Below are 23,849 nucleotides of genomic sequence, written 5' to 3' on the forward strand. Positions count from 1 at the left end.
GATGAGCAATATCTCTAATACAATAACTTAAACTGACTGTTTTCTAAAGCAGAGAACAGTGATTTTTCTCCCTATGAGTATGCATTTTTAACTAAGGCCATCACTAAAAAAGTTTTTATTTGATGTTCTCCGATCTACGTTTTTCAAGGTGGGTGGAATTGTTTTTTTTTTTTTTTTTTTTTTTAAATTTTGTGATACACTGATAATTGATTTTGAAATTTACTGAAGTTTGCAATGTACACACATAAAACTTTCAATCTCAAAAGCATTTTTGATAAATCAAAAAACCTTAGTTTAAAAATAATGCAGACAACAATCTGTATTTCTTTGGAAAAGTTACTGAAAAAAAATGACAGGGTAGCAGTAATTTTCAAAGGTCATTGGCATTTTCTATTTTTTTATTGTTGGCCTAACCTTTAAAATGATGAGTTCAAGGCCATTACTTTGTAAAAATTAAACAGAAGAAGTCGAAAGTTGAAAAGTTATCAGACGGATTGATAGATGGAGGATGACAGGTGAACAGAAAAGCTCATTTGAACCTTTGGTTCAGGTAAGCTAAACAAGAGGCCCATGGGCCACATCGCTCACCAGAGCATATTGGCTAGGCAATGGCTTTGTTGTACTTGAGAATTTTAAAAAATTTTCCCATATATTCCTTTGTAAAAATTTGATCCCTCCTCCCTTTCCCATGGGTCATCATTTGAACAAACTTGCATCTACACTACCTGAGGATGCTTCCATATCAATATGACTAAACATAGCTTTTCTGTTCTTGAGAAGAAATATTTTTCTATATGTTCTTATGTAAAACTTTCGATCCCCCATTGTGCCCCTACCTACCCCCAGGCGTCATCATTCGAACAAACTTGAATTTTCACTACCTGAGGATGCTTCTATATCAAAATGACTAAACATGATTTTCAGTTCTTGAGAAGAAGAAATTTTCCTATATGTTCCTATGTAAAATTTTTGATCCCCCATTGTGGCCCTGCCCTACCCCCAGGGGTCATGATTTGAACAACTTGAATCTACACTACCTCAGAATGCTTCCATATCAGAATGACTAATCATGGCTTTGCAGTTCTTCTTCCGAAGATATTTTCCTATCTTTTTTCTATTTAAGACTTTGATCCTCCCTTGTGGCCCCGCCCTATCCCCAGGGGTCATGATTTGAACAAACTTGAATCTACACTACCTGAGGATGCTCCCATATAAATATGACTCATCATGGCTTTGCTGTTCTTGAGAAGAAGATTTTTAAAGATTTTTCTTATATATTTCTATGTAAAACTTTGATCCTCCCTTGTGACCCCGCCTTACCCCCAGGGGTCATGATTTGAACAAACTTGAATCTAAACTACCTGAGGATGCTTCCATATAAATATGACTCATCATGGCTTTGCTGTTCTTGAGAAGAAGATATTAAAAAATTTTTCCTATATATTTCTATGTAAAACTTTGATCCTCCATTGTGGTCCCACCCCTGGGGGTCATGATTTGAACAAACTTGAATCTAAACTACCTGAGGATGCTTCCATATAAATATGACTCATCATGGCTTTGCTGTTCTTGAGAAGAAGATATTAAAAAATTTTTCCTATATATTTCTATGTAAAACTTTGATCCTCCATTGTGGTCCCACCCCACGGGGTCATGATTTGAACAAACTTGAATCTACACTACCTGAGGATGCTTATATATAAATATGACTCATCATGCATGGCTTTGCTGTTCTTGAGAAGAAGATTTTTAAAGGTTTTTCCTATATATTTCTATGTAAAACATTGTGGCCCCTCCCTATCCCCTGGGGTCATGATTTGAACAAACTTGAATCTACACTACCTTAGGATGCTTCCACATGAGTTTCATCTTTCCTGGCCCTGTGGTTCTTGAGAAGAAGATTTTTAAAAGATGCTATTAATTTTTCACTAATTCTTTATTATTTCCCCTTGAAAGACGGCAATGGCCCTTCATTTGAACAAACTTGAATCCCTTTCACCCAAGGATACTTTGTAGCAAGTTTGGTTGAAATTGGCCCAGTGGTTCTTGAGAAGAAGTCGAAAATGTTAAAAAGTTTACAGACGGACAGATGGACAGGCAGATGGACGCCGGACAAAAAAAGTGATCAGAAAGGCTCACTTGAGCCTTCGGCTCAGGTGACCTAAAAACCAATTGTCCAAATATGGACATATAAACAAGAAGACAGACAGTTCCATACCAAAAAACATTTGTCTTAGACGATTGTATAAATATATATACCGGTAAATGAAAACAGCAATACAGCCATTAGTTGTTAGATTTTGGCTACAAATGTCTCAGTAATAACTAATTTTTGGAACAAAGTATGCTGAATTCCCTAAGATGGAGAAAACAACCCCCTATTTTTATTAGGAGGCCATCTTGGATTTGGTACCTTACATAAAATATTTCTGCTAGCTTTCTCCTTGTAGCGGGTAGGCTAGCATATCATTCAAGATCATAGCTCCATGCATAATTCACATAGCCGCTATGATCTTGAATGCAACCCTGTTATTTATGTCTCATAAGTAATTAGCCTAAAGGTAAAATGTAACTCCTTGTAAAATGAGTGACATAACAAAAATGGTCAACATATTCAGATAATTTTGGAGATAGTTTGTAGATGAGGCAGAAATGTCACTTTCAAAACATTCACATACACAAGTCTTGCCTACACAGGAATGACAGACACAAGGTCTGGCATATTTGTTTGGAAATTGACTTTGGAAGTCTAAAAAACTCTTGTACACTTTGTATGCTGTATCTGACTTGGATCCACTGTGGCCTGGAACAACAACTGGATCCACCTCTCCACTGTCTGGTGAAATGGGTCCCCATGTTTCTAGTTCAGTGGGAACCAGAGGAGGGGTAGGCATACCAGGCTTTAAAATGGGGCCTCCTTTACTCATCTGATTAGTTATCAAAGAAAACCCTGGTTCTATGTTTATGTGGCCTATAGCAATATCGGCACAACCATAAAACTGTTCCTGATTACCACAGCCTATACACCCTCTATTTGTTTTTGGATCCACTCCCCAACTATTTCCTGTGTTATATTTCCACTGTAAAACACAAGCACGACACTTGACACTCTCTGGAAGTTGTAGTTTTAACTTGTACTTTCCAGCAATTGTTACAGGATATTTGGTACTTTTGGACTCAATGATAGGTAACAAAAAATTATCCAGACACCCTTGAGTGATAAGTTTTTTTGGATCGTCATTTGGACAGAGTCTGAATTCCATATACCCTTTGTGAGGAGCTGTTATTTCTACTGTAACTGGCATGATTGCACCAACAGTTGTGGAATGAACAATGATTCCATTAGCATATTTCCCCCCTGGTTCGTTGTCAAGAGGTCCCTGAAATGGGTCCCCACACACTCCACATCTTCCATGATTCATCTCGTACTGGATCTGTAACAGAAAGAAACTTAAAAACAAACAATTGTGGAAAGGGTAATGTGAAGAAGTTTATATATATATATATATATATATATATATATATATATATATATATATATATATATATATATATATATGTATATATATATATATATATATAATATATATATTACATACTTGGTAATAAATACAGGTTTTTTGCATGTGCGATAATTGCCTGACACAATTAAGCTATATCAGCTTTCAAGGTTGATACAGATCCTGCAGAACTGATATGGATCTGCAGGGCTGATATGGATTTATATTATACCCCCTGTAGATTAAACCTTTAAAACAGTACTTATTGTCATAATACAGTGTACAACTATTTTTGTTCATTTCTCTTGATTTTGAATTACTAGTACTGTTCTTTGATATAATAAGGTAGTCAGGCCACCTTTAAAATAATGTTTGTTTGCCCTCTCCCGACTCAGGATGAAAAAATTGGGTTGGTAGGTAGGTAAGAAATTCTTTTTCTCAGAAAATTTCAATTTCAATGCTAAATTTTTTAAATTCATTGTCCAGAATACATAAAAAAAATTTGCTTCCTGGAGGTCAAAAAAAGTTTTGAGTTAATTGGGCCATTTTTAGCCAGTTGGTCGGGAGAGGGCAACCAAACAATTTTTTAAAGATGGCCTCATTGATTATTTATTTGTATTTGCTCAAGTATCTGTATTTTACCATTAAGTACGTAATAAACACAATAAAACATACCCTTTTCCATATCACATCCTGTACATATCAGCCTTCGGGCCTTAGGCCCTCTGGCTGATATTGTTGTCTCAGGCTGATACAGGATGTGATATGGAAAAGGGTATATATGTATTATTCTCTATATAAACATGTATATGTGAAGATACTCAAATATATTAAATACTGTATAAATGTTTAAATTTTTGAGGGGAAAATTTATGTTTTCCACACCTTGTGCCTTGAAGTTCATTCCTCTGTCCACTCATATATAATTTTGTTTTTTATGCATGATAATGATTCTCCAAAAGAAATCTATTAAACTACAAGAAAAATTTGAAAAATATACACCCTGCAATTCAAAATTCACTGCCTATAAGTGCTTGTACTTATAGTCTAAGTATTTTACCTATTAAACAGTTGTGGAAAATATTGTTGTAGATAGCCAGTCATGATTCAGACTAATAAGGCAAATTGATTAAAAGCAGCTTGTTCAAATCTTACATCACAAAACACAAAAGTAAATCAAAAAAACTTAACTTTTATATAGTAATCTTTTAATTAATAAACATTGAATTTCAACATCCCTGCTCCTCTGCCCAATTCTATTTTAATTATCCCTGTTATTTCTTTGCCATAATCTTTCTTAACCGAATAACTCTAAGTTTTTTACCCAATTTTGCAGTAAATTTGATAGGTTTCACTTTTATCAGCCTCAATCTGGTTTAAAGGAATAAATATTACACAATCATTTTTTACTTTCTATGAATTAAAATTACATTGAAAAATTGGCTCATGTAGGAGAAACTATATGCCAGTCATTTGGTCCAACAGTGATGGCCATAAATCTACAAGTTGATCACATTTTAAAAACACTCCTGCTGGTATGACTGGCAGTTTTGCACAACTCTGTATTAATTCCAGATTTGATTATTATTGACTCTGAAGAATGCAGTGCAGACATTTCTATTGGTTGAATTATAGTGTTTTGTCAGTACAGGACATTACTTGATTGAATTGTGAGGCACTAAAGAGTTTTCATGTCTGTTCTGCTATGACAGCAGTTCACTGGTTCATTGTAGTATGACATGTGACTTGGTGAGTGACATCTGTCATGGTGTTATATATATCTAATATTGTAATCATCTTTCAAAAAGGATGAGCAGGCTTTCAAAGAATATGCCCAAGTAACAGACTGAACTTACATTTCATTTAGCAAAGCATAGAAATGCCTTTAAAATGTGTTGCATTTTTAATCTGAAAGATATAAATTTTGTAACAAGGCACTACACTAGTTTCATTATTTATTACATTTTCAACAGTGAAATACTGTGATTTATTTAATGAATAAAAGTGATATTCTGTCACAGTGTGAAAGGATATCAAAGTGATATTCTGTCACAGTGTGAGAAAATATCAGAAGTGTGGCAAAACTCTCAATTTTCCTTCCCTTCAATAGGAGTCTTGTAAAAAAATACTTTCTGACCTGACAAAAGATAGAGACAGTAACTAAACCATCCTGAAAGAGACTTTTCCCAAATGTGTTGCTAAAATCCATGATTACGATGTTTTCAATCTCGCAATCGCTAAGCTATGAATTATTTCAAACGCTTATCTACTACTCACCTATGACAGACAGTACGTGTTAACAAAAGACAAGAGACAAAGGGAGAATCAATGAAAATCATACAGAAAATTCAATGTTTAGTAGTTGGATATGGAATTTATTTCACTCGTGATACAGGATTTTTTTTACATTTTGCTCTTGCTTCGCACTCGTGAAAATGTAAAAAAAATCCTGTCCCACTCATGAAATAAATTCCATATCCAACTACAAAACATTGCATATCCTCTATTACTTAACTCTCACATTGAACTTTTTTTCTCTCTATCTTTGAATATGTTAACATATTCATACCTTTGGCAAAATTTCATATCTTAAAAAAGGCTTACATAATCTTATCCAAGTGATATTTATATAATTTAATTTTGTTTGTATTCTTGCCTCTGATTGGTTAATATCCAAAAAGGAACACAAATTATTTCTGTATAACCTGGTTTGGTATGGGGACACCCCCCCCTGACAACCAGCTGAATCGTCTGTATCCATGCAATCCTCTCATTTCCAGTCCTCGGGATTCATGGAAAATTCCAGATTTAATAAATGTACCTTTAACTTCAAACAGTAACTTGGATCTTACCACATGTAAACAAACAACATGGCTGCTAGGACTATGTATCAGTTTTTACCTCCCCTTGCTACCCATCACTTCCGTTACTAGGGTTGTATTATTGAGCGGCAAATTTGAACTAATAAAAAGCAACGAAATTTTACACCCACAGTTGTTTAATGATTTTAGAATTAAATTATAAGGAATGACTCTAATTCTTGGCCAAATTATTCGAGTATAACCTGGTTTGGGTCAGTTTACGCTGTTTTATAATCCGCTTCGCGGATTATAAAGCGTAAACTGACCCAAACCAGGTTATACTCGAATAATTTGGCCAAGAATTAGAGTCATTCCTAAAATAATGTAAATGAACTTTTTTTCCACAGTGTCAAAATTCTGCAGAATCACAATTTCTGTTCAATCCATGTATACGTATACCTTAAATGTACTTTAAGTACACTGGGACAAGTTTCTGCAGAATTTGTGTCACCATGTACAAAGCATAAATTAATACCACAAAGAAAAAAGTACATACTGTAACGCATACACCTGCTGAAACCTGTAGTATTATAATGACCCACTATTTTATGAGTAAAGGTTGCAGACGTTTCAAAGTTTGTGAGCCCTCCTGTACCTGTCAGAAATCAAGTAATGACCAAGATGATTAAAAATATCTATGAATTTATTAAGTTAAAAAGCACAAAGTCAAACGCGCTCTTTAATGTAGTTCAGGTCTCTAGATGTTGATATTTTCTCGGGGTGATGCCTGGCTTTCATAAGAAGGTGTAGAAGTTCTGAGAAGGTGATAATCTCTATTGATAAGTAGAAGGTACACTTGGTACAGAGAAGGTGTAGAAGGTGACCTATCAACTGAAGGTGTACACAACTATGGTACCTAACCAAGGTACATATAGTGTAATACATGTAATAATATATAGGCTATATAATTGCAGTTATAATTCTAGTAGAAGTTGATAAAAGGTGATGGAAGGTGTTGAACTCTCTCTAGTTGCACCTTCTAGGGAAGGTGAGTAGGGATGCTGAATATGATACAGAAGGTGGTGATGGTGTTCCTACTAAACATCAATAGATCATGAATGGAATGTATGTTCAAATCTATGTAACTAATAGAGAAGGTGCAAAATATTCACCTTCGGAGCCGGATGGTCTGGCTGGAAAAGCTGCTGCTGGCTCATTTTGATGACCGAAGTGATGATTTCAGGTCGGGATCGGCCTTATATAGTGTTTATCACGTGACCCTTCATTATTATTCATGAAGGAACATGGCCGTCTGCGAATGAAAACATTGCTGAATTCTGCCTAGAGATTACGACTGATGCGGCTTATACAAAGTATTTAACGATGTCTTAACATTCATACGTGAGTAATTAAATCATGTAGATTCTGTTTATTATGTCTATAAATTATGGTAAATGGTATTTAAAGCTGAATCATCTCTCCGAGGTGACGATGTGCTGAGCACGTGTTGACATAATTGTAGCTGGCTGTCAGCTGGGTGATTACGCTTAGTAATTCTATATAACACAAGTTGCTGATAGACAAAGTTGATAAATAATTGTCTCTGCACCTCTAACTAATTGTTGAATCATCTTGAGGTTGTATTTCTTTCTGGATACAAGAATTATCCAATCCTTGTATACATTCACTGTAGTACAGTACAGCACTAAAGTAGACATCTACACAGACGACGTTAAATAATTTATGTATCAGGAATAATCCTTTAAATATTTGCAATAAATATTGTAACAACATCAACAATAAATAAATAATTATATATACACAGTAACATTAATTATAAATAAATAAATAGATAGATAAATACTAGGCCACTAATAATATAAATAGATAAATAAATAAGTAAATACTGTGCCACCACAGGTCCATAACACTACCCCCCACCTTTTAAAAACATTTGTCCTCAAATGTATAAATCACATTTTGTTCAGGATGGCGAGTTGGCTACTTAATTCTTCACTTTTCAGCTCCATAATTTTCTTCTCACTTAAAAGTTCCAAATGCTTGAGTTCGTAGAACTTGGCTTCCAGAGTGATCTCTCGCAGAACTCTGATATCATTTGGAAGTGCATCCAGCGGTAGGTCTCCTCCATTCCTCAAGTAATCTAATATGACAGAGAAGTTGTTAGGATTTCTATCTATAAAGTAGGTATAGACATTGTCCACACTGTAGGGCTTGATGCCTGATGGCGAAATCATCCTGGCTAGTAGAGCCTGAGGCTTTGTCATCAGTGTAGAGACGGATGTCTCAAATCGCCTGCCTCCTATGTTTAATATTAACCTTTTCCTTTGCGATTCTTTAACCCTTTTCATTCTTTCATCTGTCTTGGGAGTTGCAATATAATTAGGTGCAGTTATAACTTTGTTCTCTTTCTCTGTTGGTGAGTAGGTGGAATCTTGTGGGTTTGTTTGGGAGGAAGATGTGGAACAAGAAGCAGAAGTTGATGGTAGATTAGCATGATCTGGTGTTGAAGGGGCTGATGATATTTTCTTCAATGGGGGAAAGGTCACTTCATTGTCAAGTCTGGGCATCGCTTGCACAATTTCTTCAAATGCCTCCTGTATTTCGGTGTCTGAAAACTCCCCGGCATAAAGTGAAAGGCAGTCATCTTCTGGTCTTGAGGTTTCCACTGCTGGTGCCTTCTCCTTCTGTGATCTTATCTCAGGCTCCTGATTGGTGTATTTACTTGTTTGGTCTTGCAGAGCTGACGGTCGAGCTGGCTTCACCTTATCTCTTGATTCCTTCTCCATGACTTTTCTAGTGTCTTCAGATCTAGTTCGCTTGTTGCCTTGTTGATTCTCTTTCTCCTCTTGCGTGTTACTCAAACTTCTCTGATGTGATCTTTTTCTGTTATTCTGCTGAATTTGGTGGCGTTCTGATGGTGTTCGCCGTAGGTCTTCCTTCTTCACAAAAATCTTCTGACTTAAACTTTTCATAAACTTTCGGTGTTCTTCTGCCTCCTCTTCTGTGAAAGTCTTGGTTGATTTCTTCCTCAGCAGAAGTTCATTGCCCACACATCTCCCTGAGTGATTGTCAGGTCTATTGAAGACCTTCAGGCAAATGGTACATTGATACCCAAAGCCGCTGTGTTTCTCAAACACGTGCCGCTCGCATAAACTCCGCCGCTCAAAAGATAATTCAGGGCACTCCGTACAGTGGAACATGGTAATCTGAAATTTAATATATAAGGTATCCTGAAGAAATTATAGATACTAGATTATAGATTATAGATATATTTACTTTGGATGATAGATACTAGATGATGCAGCTCTGCGCTCATTTGGTGTATAATAGGTGTTGATATTAAACTTTAATGTTGTTTATGTAGGGTTTGAGGCGATCATGATGTACAATCTTGGGCTTTGAGTGTTTGTTTTTCTGGATTTTGAAAATGACATCATTCAATTTTTGAATGATGGTGTAGGGACCCTCCCATTTACATTGTAGTTTGGGACAGAGGCCCTTAGACCTTTTGGGGTTGAAAAGCCATACTAATGCATTAGGTTCTAGTTGTAATATATTTGATTGTTTATCGTAACGCCGCTTCATGTTCTCTGAAGATAGTTGGAGGTTTTCTCTCGCAAATTGATGAATTTTCTCTATTCGTTGCTGGAGTTGAAACGCATATTCTTCGCTATAGTCTGGAAGATTGCTATCTACTATAGGGGTACCATATAGCAATTCTATAGGTAAGGTGACTTGTCGACCAAACATCATCTCATTGGGGGTAACTTTAGTTGTTTCATGCACTGATGATCTGTAGGCTAACATTAATAAGTATATATGTTCATCCCAGTCTCTTTGATTTTCTGAAACAAATGCTGACAACATGTGGTTTATGGTTCGATTTCCTCTCTCGACCATTCCATCAGATTGGGGATGCAGGGGAGTTGTTCTAGTTTTCTGAATTCCTAGCAAGGTGCACACTTGCTTGAAAACTGTAGACTCAAAACTCGTACCTTGATCGGTATGGAGCTGTAAAGGTGTTCCAAATATGGACACTATTCTATTGACAAAAGCTTTCGCTATTGTGGTAGCCTCTTGATCCTTTATGGGGATGGCTTCTAACCACTTGGTGAAGTAATCACCGATTACTAACAAATATTTATTTCCTGTATTAGTTCTAGGAAATGGACCCAAAATATCCATGCCTACACGTTCAAAAGGTGCTCCAACATTATATTGTTGTAAATGCGCCCTCCATTTCTTTGGAGGTGGCTTCTTGCTTCCACAAAAATGACAATTGCGACACCAGCTCTCTACGTCTTTCTTCAAGCGATGCCAGTAATATCTCTGCTGAACTTTAAGTAAAGTTTTCTTAATTCCTAAATGTCCCCCAGTGATTCCATCATGTAATTGTCTAAGAATTGTCTCTTTCGCTGATTCAGGTATTAAGACTAACCAAGAGGTAAAACCTCTTGTGTTTTCAAACCTGTAATATAAAATATCGTCTTTCAGTTCTAAAGAATCCCATCTCTGCCAGTAGAATTTCAAAGTATTGCCCATTGCAGCAATATCTGCCCATTCAGGTTTATAACCTTTCTCTTTAGCATCTATAATGAATTTCAGTATAGGATCATTTCTCTGTTGTTCCTTCAATGTTGCGGACTCTTCAGTTGTTATTTCTGGTATTGTAATTCTTCGTTTTGATCTTGTAATTGCATTTACTACTTTTCTAGAAGTTGTCGTTTCTCTCTGTTCTTCTTTTAACTCTTTATTTTCTATTCTGGTACAGTGTGAACATCCTGGTTCAACACAGGGTCTGCGACTAAGAGCATCCGCATTGTTGTGACTTCTGCCTGCTCGGTGTTGAATCTCAAAATCATATGTAGCTAATACCTCAAACCATCTGGCCATTTGTCCCTCAGGACTCTTGAAGTTGAGGAGCCATCTAAGTGCTCCATGATCTGTTCTAATAATAATGTGACGTCCATACAAATAGTGATGAAAGTATTTCAGAGAGCTAACTATGGCAAGAAGCTCTCGTCTAGTGACACAATAACTCCTCTCTGGCTTTGTAAAGGTTCTACTGTAGTATGAAATAACTTTTTCTGACCCCTCCTGGACCTGAGATAATACTGCACCCAACCCAGCTAAACTAGCGTCAGTGTCCAGGATAAAAGTGCCTTCCTCATTGGGGTAAGACAGAATTGGGGCTGTAATTAAAGCATTCTTCAAAGTTTCAAATGACTGTTGACATTCTTCATTCCATTGAAATCTTGTTGATTTTTCTGTTAATCTGTGTAAGGGCTTTGCTTTATCTGCATAATGCAATATGAATTTCCTGTAGTAGGATGTCAATCCAAGAAAGCTCCTTACTTCTTTTGTAGACTTTGGTGTTGGCCATTCTTTGACTGCTTTGATTTTGTTTGGATCTGTTGAAAGACCATTTTCACTGACTTTGTGACCTAAGAAGAGTACTTCATTCTGACAGAGTTGACATTTATCTGGACTCAACTTTAGGTTGGCTTCTCTTAATCGATCAAATACCAGTTTTAGGTTTTCAATTTGCTCATCAAATGTTTTTGAATGAACAATAATGTCGTCTAAGTAGACGAGGCAAATATCATATGACAAACCATGTAGAATTCTCTCCATAAGCCTCTCGAATGTGGCAGGGGCATTACATAGCCCGAATGCCATTACAGTAAATTGATAAAGTCCTCCCCCCGGACAAGAAAATGCTGTTTTCTGTTTGGCATCCTCTGATAGACCCACTTGCCAGTAACCTGACTTTAAGTCAAGTGTACTGTAGTATTTTGACCCTGACAGTGCATCTAAGGTGTCGTCAATTCTAGGTAAAGGATGCGAGTCTTTTATGGTGATGTCATTTAACTGGCGAAAGTCAACGCAGAATCTAAGAGATCCATCTTTCTTTTTCACAAGTACAATGTTTGATGACCAAGGGCTCATGGATGGCTCTATGATGCCCTCTGACCTCATTTTAGAGATTTCCTCATTAGCTTCTTTCAGTTTTGCCAAAGGTATTCTTCTTGGTCTTTGTTTTATTGGTCTGTAGTCTCCGGTGTTGATTTCATGTTTTACCAAAGTTGTGTGGCCCAAATCCGAAGAGTTCTTTGAAAATAGTTGTTGATACGAGCAAAGGAGGTCTTTAAGTTTATCTCGTTCTTCTGGGGGTAAATGAATGCTTGATCTTTCAATCAGGTCTTTAAGGTGCTCAGGAACTTGTTGGGATTTTGTTTCCGAGGGATTTGTCTCCTTCTTTGAAATACTTTGAACTTTGTTAAAAGTGAAGATATCATCAGTTTCTACATTCTCACATGTAGCAGCAATGGTGCCTTTATAAAGCTTACAGGGTTGATCGAATAAGTTGATAACTCGTAATGGTACTATGTCTTTGCTGACATTTATAAGTGACTTGGCAACTAGAAGTCCTTTTCGTTCAATAAATTTTTGTGCGCCCTCAATGAAAGCGGAGTGTCCTGGTACATAACCATCTGCTGTGGTACCAGGTACAATCATTTCACTTCTAGGGGGAATTTCAATATCTTCTGAAATCGCAACTTTACAGCAAGTTGACAAAGCATTGTTTGCAAATCTATGGCAGGGTACTTCTTCACCCTCCAATCCTATGTTCAAAATTTCTTTGGCTAAGTTGACATTACAATTGTGCTTGACCAGGAAATCTAATCCCAAAATTCCATCATTGTCAATGTTTGCGATCAGTACATTGTGATCATAGCACGTAGAACCAATCGACAGAGTAACTTTGCTCTGTCCATGAAATGGAGTACTTTCTCCTGTTGCTGTTACTAGACTGGTGTTGGCTGGTCTAATATCTGGTTTCAAAGAATTATCTAATCTGTTGATAAATTTTTCACTCAACAAGGTGACATTTGCACCTGTGTCAACAAGCATGGCGATATCTTCATTTTGTACCTTCACTTTAACAAATAATCCCTCATTCTTTGACCAAGATTCATTAATGACGATGGTGTTGGGCCATTTTACATCTGGGGTCGACCTCTGGCCCTCGAGTCCGACGCTCTTCCGTTTCCCTGATAACTGCTGTTCTGTGCTGAAGTTCCATTCTGATTGTTGTTTCTTGGGGGTGTTCGATTTGCATTCTTTTGTTGTCTCTGGTAGTTTTCTGGCTCTCTTCTATGTTGGTTCATGGGTTGATAAGATTGATTGTTGTAATATCCTCCCCAAGCCCTATTTTGAAAATTAGAATCTCTTGGTCTATTTTGTTGATAGTATCTATGTGGAGGAGTTGACCTCAAACTGTTTACAACCTGTTTAAGATCTTGACATACTGATTTCAGTTCACTCCTCACACTGGAGAATTCATCCTTTATTGTTTTGCATATATCATCTGGTGACTGTTTTGTATTTCTGGAGGAATCAGTACTGCTACGTAAATCTGTTTCTTTCTGTAGGGTTCTGACGAGGCGCCCTCTCTGTTTGTCTGCTAATCTAAAAGTTTCCAAGCGGATTGCTTGTGACTCTGCTTCACCGATGTTTTTAGGATGAGCTTCTCTTATTCTTAGTCTCATGTCTATCTCAGGCAAAGCGTCTACAAAATGATCAATTGCCAATATATCTGTGATATCAGCTGGAGCGTTGGGGTATGCTTGCCTGGTCAATTTTCTTATAGCTTGTGCTAGCTCTGGTATGGATTCATCCTTTCCTCTGATTCGAGTTTGCAGTCTGGCGCGGAAAATCTCGGCTCTTTGCTCTGAACCATATCTAGTATTTAGAGAGCGTACTATGCTTTTGTAATCTCGTCGTTCTATTTGACTGAGTTCACTTAAAATGGAACGTGCAGGGCCTTTTAAGCATCCTGCTAAGTGAAGAGATTTGCTTGTGTAGTCCCACCCATTTATTTCAGAAATTATTTCAAATTGGGTAAGGTACTCTTCAAGATCTTCACTACCATCATAAAGTTGTGGTTTTGTATGAGTTGTTGCCCTTTGATTGTGAATTGAAGAATGAGAGGGATGCAATATGTCCCTATTTTCCCTGTTTGTTTCAGGTGATGGTAGTGTAGGAGTTGTCTCCCTTTGATTGCAAACTCTTGGTTGAATATAAGATGAACCCTCAATTTGCCCAAATGTGTCAGGTGATTGTGTCAGAGTTCTCCCCCTTGTATTGTGTGGAGATGAGTCATGGGGATGTGATGTTTGATTAGAACTCTGTACATTTGGTACAATTGTTTCAGTTTGTGGTGACTTGGTCATTATGGTGTTGGTTTGGCAGCTATGATTTGTAGAAGTCAGTGTTTTGTTTGTTTGCCTAACTTCATATGATTTGGTGTTGTGATTGCTCAGGTGTTGATTCTCAATTTGTGTAAGTCTATTTTTCAAGCATAACAGTTGATTTTCTAAGTCTGAACGCAGATCTGCTACATCTCTACCTAACCTATGCTGCATATCATAACAGATTTCTGTAGTTTCTGAACAAGCATTTCTAATTTCAAGTTTTAAGCTCTGCTTTAAAGATAGTAACTCTTGGAGGATGGTGGAGTTACCTCCCTTCTGAGCAGGACCATCACCTTCTGCATCATATGCACCTTGGATGTTTTGAGATACATTTGGGGATGTGTATAATTCTCTATCAACATACAATGGATGCTGAGATGAATGATGTCTAGGATTAAATATCACCTCTTCACTAGAATCTATTGTAGGTGCTGAGACAGTACCTTCTAGAGTTGATGTACCTTCTATGCTTGATGTAGACATCTTGTCAAACTACTTAATTTCACAAGTACAGAATAACTGAGGGCCCCACGTTGGGCGCCAATTGTAACGCATACACCTGCTGAAACCTGTAGTATTATAATGACCCACTATTTTATGAGTAAAGGTTGCAGACGTTTCAAAGTTTGTGAGCCCTCCTGTACCTGTCAGAAATCAAGTAATGACCAAGATGATTAAAAATATCTATGAATTTATTAAGTTAAAAAGCACAAAGTCAAACGCGCTCTTTAATGTAGTTCAGGTCTCTAGATGTTGATATTTTCTCGGGGTGATGCCTGGCTTTCATAAGAAGGTGTAGAAGTTCTGAGAAGGTGATAATCTCTATTGATAAGTAGAAGGTACACTTGGTACAGAGAAGGTGTAGAAGGTGACCTATCAACTGAAGGTGTACACAACTATGGTACCTAACCAAGGTACATATAGTGTAATACATGTAATAATATATAGGCTATATAATTGCAGTTATAATTCTAGTAGAAGTTGATAAAAGGTGATGGAAGGTGTTGAACTCTCTCTAGTTGCACCTTCTAGGGAAGGTGAGTAGGGATGCTGAATATGATACAGAAGGTGGTGATGGTGTTCCTACTAAACATCAATAGATCATGAATGGAATGTATGTTCAAATCTATGTAACTAATAGAGAAGGTGCAAAATATTCACCTTCGGAGCCGGATGGTCTGGCTGGAAAAGCTGCTGCTGGCTCATTTTGATGACCGAAGTGATGATTTCAGGTCGGGATCGGCCTTATATAGTGTTTATCACGTGACCCTTCATTATTATTCATGAAGGAACATGGCCGTCTGCGAATGAAAACATTGCTGAATTCTGCCTAGAGATTACGACTGATGCGGCTTATACAAAGTATTTAACGATGTCTTAACATTCATACGTGAGTAATTAAATCATGTAGATTCTGTTTATTATGTCTATAAATTATGGTAAATGGTATTTAAAGCTGAATCATCTCTCCGAGGTGACGATGTGCTGAGCACGTGTTGACATAATTGTAGCTGGCTGTCAGCTGGGTGATTACGCTTAGTAATTCTATATAACACAAGTTGCTGATAGACAAAGTTGATAAATAATTGTCTCTGCACCTCTAACTAATTGTTGAATCATCTTGAGGTTGTATTTCTTTCTGGATACAAGAATTATCCAATCCTTGTATACATTCACTGTAGTACAGTACAGCACTAAAGTAGACATCTACACAGACGACGTTAAATAATTTATGTATCAGGAATAATCCTTTAAATATTTGCAATAAATATTGTAACAACATCAACAATAAATAAATAATTATATATACACAGTAACATTAATTATAAATAAATAAATAGATAGATAAATACTAGGCCACTAATAATATAAATAGATAAATAAATAAGTAAATACTGTGCCACCACAGGTCCATAACAATACTAATCTACAGTATACCGCCAATGTACCACAGTACGTATACACCTCCAAGGTATGTAAAGACTGTATTACTACTGATACTCATACTTGTAAACCTCCACAGTATATTGTAATGAATGTATAACTACTGATACTCATACTTGTAAACCTCCACAGTATATTGTAATAACTGTATAACTACTGATACTCATACTTGTAAACCTCCACAGTATATTGTAATGACTTTATAACTACTGAAACTCATACTTGTAAACCTCCACAGTATATTGTATAGACTTGTAAACCTCTACAGTATATTGTAATGACTGTATAACTACTGATACTCATACTTGTAAACCTCTACAGTATATTGTAATGACTGTATAACTACTGATACTCATACCTGTACACCTCCACAGTATATTGTAATGACTGTATAACTATTGATACTCATACTTGTAAACCTCCACAGTATATTGTAATGACTATATAACTACTGATACTCATACTATTAAACCTCCACAGTATATTGTATAGACTTGTAAACCTCCACAGTATATTGTAATGACTGTATATAACTACTGATACTCATACTATTAAACCTCCACAGTATATTGTAATGACTGTATAACTATTGATACTCATACTTGTAAACCTCCACAGTATATTGTAATGACTGTGTATAACTACTGATACTCATACTTGTACACCTCCACAGTATATTGTAATGACTGTATAACTACTGATACTCATACTTGTAAACCTCCACAATATATTGTAATGACTGTATAACTACTGATACTCATACATGTAAACCTCCACAGTATATTGTAATGACTATATAACTACTGATACTCATACTTGTAAACCTCCACAGTATATTGTAATGACTGTATAACTATTGATACTCATACCTGTACACCTCCACAGTAGAGCTGGTTATCATTGTAGTTGGGGGGATTTCTATATCCGTAGCGCCACATACTGGACCTGCTGGGAGGATCTATAAGACGACCGTGTCCCTCCACCAGCCCCTTCAGAGAACTCATCAGAATGGTGACCAATTTGATTCCAATAACCATGTCCATCCTAAATCTGATCTAAAATGAAGATTGTCAAGCATAAAATCTGTGCTTATATGAAAAAACAAGTGTTACAAAAGCCAGATTACAAGCAATGCCTACCATTCTACACTGATTGCTGTCTTTACATCACTTAAACAACCAGATTAATGTCTCATCATTTCCTACAAATTGTGATGTATATATTTCCATGACAGTACCTTTATACATTTTGCATTCTCATTCAATTCAGAATGCTTGCTGAGGGAAATAACTCATGAGTTTCTACTTGAAACACTTGAGTACATAATTTGACATATTAATGAACAAGTATAAATATAGACTTCCTGTATTCCTTGAACATCTTGAAGTGCTACACAAATTGCCAGATACATGAATTAATATGTACTTTATATTATACTTCCTCAAAGGAGTTAGCTAATGATTGCAAATGGTACTCCTATTCAAAGTGATCAAACTATTTCATGAAATACTGGTAATGAAGCCCGAAGGGTATGTTAAATACACGTAAAGTTAATAAACAGAAATTCAATCTACCTACAAATCTCCAAATACTGTAGATGTACATCTTTTTCACTGTTAATTATCACTGATAAAAGATGTTTTCACCATAGTGTTTATAACCATTCTTTGAATGAATAAATGAATATATGAAAAAATATTAAAATTAAGGAACACTTTTTATTTTTTACCAAAAAAGGGGAAACATTTTTTCCCTTTATTTAGTAACCATAAAATTGTAATTCCCATGCACAATTGAAACAGTTCTTAACTATAGAAACTTGCATTAAATTGCAATTTGTTTTTAATTCTTTACCTTTAGGTTTGTAGAAATTAATTAATTCAAGGTTTGAAGGAACTTAAAATAGCCTGCAATTAACACATTAAGACAGATCTAGAAATGTAAAATAAATTAATCTCCTGGTATATCTGCTGGTGTGAGTAACATTTATTATAAAAAGACATTTTTTTTTTTTAAAGGAAACACTGTTTAACACTTTTAATCTCCATTTGTGAATGATTAATACTCACTCTTTTAAAATTTGAAACACAGAGAGGATCGATGTACCTATCCCAAATGATTCACTCTGTGGTTTACTCATCTTCAATAATTACACCTACTGCGCATTATTTGTTATTGGTTAAAAGCTGTAGTGGTTCAAAAAGGGAAATAAAAACATAAACAGCAATTACTGTATAAATGGATGTCATTAATAGTAGCTTAATTACAAACAGAATAAGATTTTAAAGGATACGGAATAAATAGCTTTTTACAAGAAGATAACTGACAAACACAATAACCATGCATACACACACACCCTCACACACATAAATTTAGTCAAATATGGACAGATCATTTTTTTGTTGCTATTGTAAGACATATTAAATATATATCAATTAAGCATAAATTTTACCAAAGCTTTCGTGTAATAAAAGAGCTGCCCAATTTATGGCTAACCTGAGACAAAGACTCAAGCACTATAAGTTTTTCTGATTAAGATTTCTCCATTTTCTGTCCATCTGGTGTCTGATGTCTCATTATTTAAGTCTTTACACATTTTTGACTTCTTCTCCTGTGACCTTGTTACAAAGCACCCTTGGATGAAGAAGATTCAAGTTCATTGATGAAATGAAAAGCCATACATGTATGGGTATTTTCAAATGAACATAATTAATTTAAAGAAATAGTTAAAACTAGAAAGTCATTGCGAGCAATGAGAGGTCTTCCGTCCGATTTTGAAAGTAAAAACGTAAATTCAAGCTGAAAGGTGATAAAAGAAATTCAGACACTCTGGAGATTTAACCCTGGTTGTCAGGGTGAAAATCCAACGTGCTAATCATTAACCATTCACTTTTTTGCATCACTTCCTGTCACGACCGGAAGTAACGGCGATACAAGATTTCCTCGCGATTCAAATAAACTGATGACTGACTATCAGTTCTGAAAGTTTTAGACTTCAGTCATTTACTGTTGCCGAGCAATATTGTGAGAACAAATTCTAATTCTGAGGACAGGTAAACACGCGACCGGAAGTGAATTTTATAAAAAATCTCTGACGTTTCTCTGTACATTTGCAGTATCTACAAAATGCATAAAAACATTTCAAGTACTTTATCGATAAGCAATATTTATGAGAAGGTTAAATATCGAAGTAACGTAGTTTATCACCTAAAACCAGATGTTGACGTTTTTGTTTCCGGTGCAATCTAACATGTTTCAAAACAGCGAAAGAGATGCAATAAAGTGATGCAAACTTTAATTTAAAAAAGAAAAATTAAAATTTTTGATTTCTTTGAACACTTCCTGTGACGACCAGAAGTTACGACAGACGCGTTTAACCAAAATGGTTTTGCCTACTCCTCAAGGTCTGCTACTCATAAGAATTTGGTGTTTTAATCTTTTACCTGTTTTTGAGATCTCGCTCAGACAATTTTTCATTTTGAGGACAGAAAAACACGCGACCGGAAGTGAATTTTTGAAAGATATTTAAGGTTACTCTAGACCTTTGCAGTCTGAATAACATATTTAAAATTCATTTCAAATACGTTATCTATAAAGAATATTTGTAGGAAAATAAAATACTCAAATTTTGTAGTTTTTCTCTTATAACCGGAAGTTGTCGTTTTTGTTTCCGGTGGGACCAACATCTTTCGAATCTGCAAAAAAGATGCAATAAAGTGATGCAATTTTTAAATAAAAAAAGAAAAGTTGAAATTTTCGATTTCTTTGATCACTTCCTGTGACGACCGGAAGTGACGGCTGACGCTCTGAACCCAAGTGGTTTTTGCTACATCTTAAGGTCTGTTGCTCATATAAGTCTGGTGTCTTAATCTCTTACCGTTTCCTTGATCTTGCTCAGACAACTTCTGATTTTGAGGACAGAAAAACACGCGACCGGAAGTGAATTTTTGAAAGATATTTGAGGTTACTCTAGACATTTGCTGTCTGAATAACATATTTAAAATTCATTCCAAATACTTTATCTACAATAGATATTAATGGGAAAGAAAAATACTCAAATTATGTAGTTTTTCTCTTATAACCGGAAGTTGACATATTTGTTTCCGGTGGGACCAACATATTTCAAAACTACAAAATAGATGCAATAAAGTGATGTAAGAATTGATTTAAAAAAGGAAAGTTGAAATTTAACGATTTCTTTGATCACTTCCGTAAGCGACCGGAAGTGCCGACGACAGACGAAAAGGTGCCCTCTCCAATCTAAAAATCATGTTCTATCATCTCTAACAAGTCTCCAGTTAATATCTTAAGCCATTCTTGAGAACACTCGCGGACAAAATTGCATTTTAAAATCAGAAAATTGTCCATAACTTGGCACTGGAACCGAGTTTACCAAAAAACGGAATTAAAAATTCATATAAGGACCTTTTATCCCTGAAAATTTCAAGGAAATTCATTGAATAGTTTTCGAGAAATCGCGTGCACAAAATTTTGTCTAAAAAAAAAAAGAATAATAATGATAATAATAATAAGAAACAATAGAATCACTATAAGGTCTTCCGTGGAGACAGAAGACCTTAATTAGATGGAGTCATTTAAAAATCTTCTTAAGATATTCCATCCCTAATATCCTCGGATTCAATAAATTTGAATACATAACAAATGTGTATGGGTGGAATACTCAGTATATTTAGACATGATTCCAATTTATTGCTATTAGCATGTAAGAATGGAACGTGTCCTAATTTATGACCTTGACCTTTGTTGAACAGTTATCTCCCTCTTATTTTAAGTAATAAAAATCAATTTTAAAAAATCTATACGGTAAAAAAATTGTTTTCAATTGTCATTCTATTTCTAATGATTTAATGCATCTTTCCACTACAGTATTTATTGATATTCTTATTATTTGAATTTTTATTTCAAAATAAATCGCTTGTCTCCATAGACTTCAATGCAATTTCTGTTAATTAATTACTGATTAGTTAATTACATTTTTGAAACTTTCTCTTGGTAAATCCTTTTCTACTGTAAAATGCTTTGAATTATTATCAGAGTATTATATACGTAATGGATATTTAAGGATAGAGAATTAGGTCCTATTAGGGATGGAAAACTTTAATATCAAATATACCAACTGGCTAGAGAAGATAAAATCTATCAGTATGAATGTGGGGCTAAAATCATTTTACTTAGGAAGGGTCTCAATATGGCAATTTATTTTAGGGACAGAAAATATTTCAAAAATCTGATGAAGAACAGCAGAACCAAGGGTATATATACAAGTGAGCAAACTTATAATGGCCAGCCCATGGGCCTCTTGATAGCTAGTGACTATAGCACAGGATGGTTTCTGAACCCTTCTTTTTTTCATAATATAAACAGACAATGAAAATTATAGTAACATGACTTTGCATGACTAGCATTATTAAGTATATGTGCGTGTAAAATCTATTTATAAACATGCATGCATTGATATTGAACATTGTTTGTCATATAATATCATATCAAACATCTTTTTTTTTTCTTGTGTCAAATAAAAAAAAAGAGAGAGAGAAATCATAAATAACTTACATTTGATATATTTTTGCTCCAGATTATGTTTATTTTCTGGACATCTTAACTTTGAATAAAAATCACGGAAGAAAATCATCTCAGAAACCACATACTTCAGATATAATTAATTTCCTTTGTGTTATATATATCACATTCTGCTCTCATAGTAATTTTATCAGAATGAAGTGAAATTTTGCAGTCATTAATCTTATAGGACTGCTTAATATTCATTCCACACAGACTTCTGTTGTAAATCTACGGTGAGAGAGAACAGGTCCTATCCTGTGACATAACAGTATGTAGACTAAAGGTGTATAAGAGCAGCCTTATAATACCGACAACTTGTCACAAGTGGGGAGCGTCGTGGACCAAAATACAAACAAATTGGCATAAAAACTTCCCAACTCTATGAAGGGCTTGTCCTAGTATCTGCTAATTAGCAATGAATATTAACTTGTAATAATGTATGAGGATGTGTTTTACCATCCATGACGCTTATTAGCACCCTGAGGTCATGTCGTTTAATTGATTAAGTATGCATGAGTCTGCATGCTAAATGTTTCTTTATTCTATTAACTAAAAGCAATATATTTATACACACATAGAATAACTTCTTTCAAATCAAATCCAGTGGGGAGCAAAGGTGAAAAAAAGTGTTGAATAAGAATATAGTGTAAATCTTGAATTAAATCAAAACTGGAAATATTTCTCTGCTCAGACATAAATTGATGGTGTTTAACAATTTGTGGCTTATTACTAGGTAATAATTTTCAAATATTTAGTTTTAGATACAGGTATCATTATTATAATTTTTACAATGTCCTGTTGGCTTTTTTTTTCATACTGTTAAAAATGACTGTATAAATTGACTTAAGTTAAATACCAGTAACTTTTACTTGTGTGAACCTCCTGTAAATCTGTTAACCTTCCTTGTTACACCCTTGGTCAGACAACAGCATCTCTGTAAAAATAATAATAATAATAATAATAATAATAATAATAATAATAATGAAATAAGAATTTTTTTAAAAATCATATATTTTTTAACTTTATCTTTTTACCAGAATTTCAGAATTTAAAATTACCTAATTAAAAAAATAAACAAATCATTACAAGAACATGTAATTCACAATTATATACATTTACAAATTTTCCTTACATTTTCTCCATTATATATATATATATATATATATATATATATATATATATATATATATATATATATATATATATATATATATATATATATATTGTTAAACATTTCTTTTCTGGACCTGAAAAAACTTACTGTATACTGTCAAACACTTACTGGAAGATCTGATCATAATTGCTACATAAGTTTTTATTTTTTACTTCCTCAAATGTTGAGAAATACCAGAATTTTTTATCAGAATGTCGCAATTGGGACTGTGTATATACCACATACACTGCAAGAGGTCAACGCTATGACAATCCATCATCATATGTCAAAGCCAACATTTTAATAGCTAACATGGATAATTACTCATCATATTCAGTGTGAATATTCCATACCGATACATGTATTTATCATAAAGGGTTAAACTAATTTGACAATATTTCAGCTATATTCCAGCAGTGGAAAGGAGAGACTGTACGTGGGAGGACCCTATGGCAGCCCAAGTCTTATTTGATCCCAACAGAGACAAATGGGATGTGATTGCAAATCATAAATGAATTAAAGTAATTGCAAATAAAATTAGTTTTAATACTAGATTTTTCTACTTTTTTGTCTCTTAAACATTTGAATG

At 34.9% G+C, this 23,849-nt stretch overlaps 1 protein-coding gene across 2 annotated transcripts; it reads right to left on the bottom strand.

Moving 5' to 3' along the window:
* Positions 1–1,287: 1,287 nt before the first annotated feature.
* LOC133184098 (uncharacterized) lies at positions 1,288–22,222 on the bottom strand. Of its 2 annotated transcripts, XM_061318930.1 has the most exons (4): positions 22,099–22,222; positions 17,394–17,579; positions 2,826–3,434; positions 1,288–2,786 (listed from the first exon to the last, which is right to left on the bottom strand). In XM_061318930.1, exons 2-4 carry the CDS (start codon positions 17,565–17,567, stop codon positions 2,556–2,558), a joined length of 1,014 nt encoding a protein of 337 aa, XP_061174914.1. In that variant the 5' UTR covers positions 17,568–17,579; positions 22,099–22,222; the 3' UTR covers positions 1,288–2,555. The 2 variants fall into 2 exon arrangements, with proteins under 2 accessions (XP_061174914.1, XP_061174913.1); XM_061318929.1 differs by having other exon boundaries at positions 1,290–3,434.
* Between the last annotated feature and the right edge of the window lie 1,627 nt (positions 22,223–23,849).

Source organism: Saccostrea echinata, unplaced genomic scaffold (assembly GCF_033153115.1).
Source record: "Saccostrea echinata isolate AGI-Se365-2 ecotype Australia unplaced genomic scaffold, CSIRO_AGI_Sech_v1 ptg000010l, whole genome shotgun sequence".
NCBI lineage: Eukaryota > Metazoa > Mollusca > Bivalvia > Ostreida > Ostreidae > Saccostrea > Saccostrea echinata.

What these genes read in the sequence shown, in the direction of transcription:
- LOC133184098 (XM_061318929.1), bottom strand. Translation starts at nt 17,567, where the DNA reads ATGGACATGGTTATTGGAATCAAATTGGTCACCATTCTGATGAGTTCT. An exon ending in TCTACTGTGGAGGTGTACAG is followed by an intron (nt 3,435 to 17,393) that starts GTATGAGTATCA and finishes TTTCTGTTACAG; the next exon opens with ATCCAGTACGAGATGAATCA.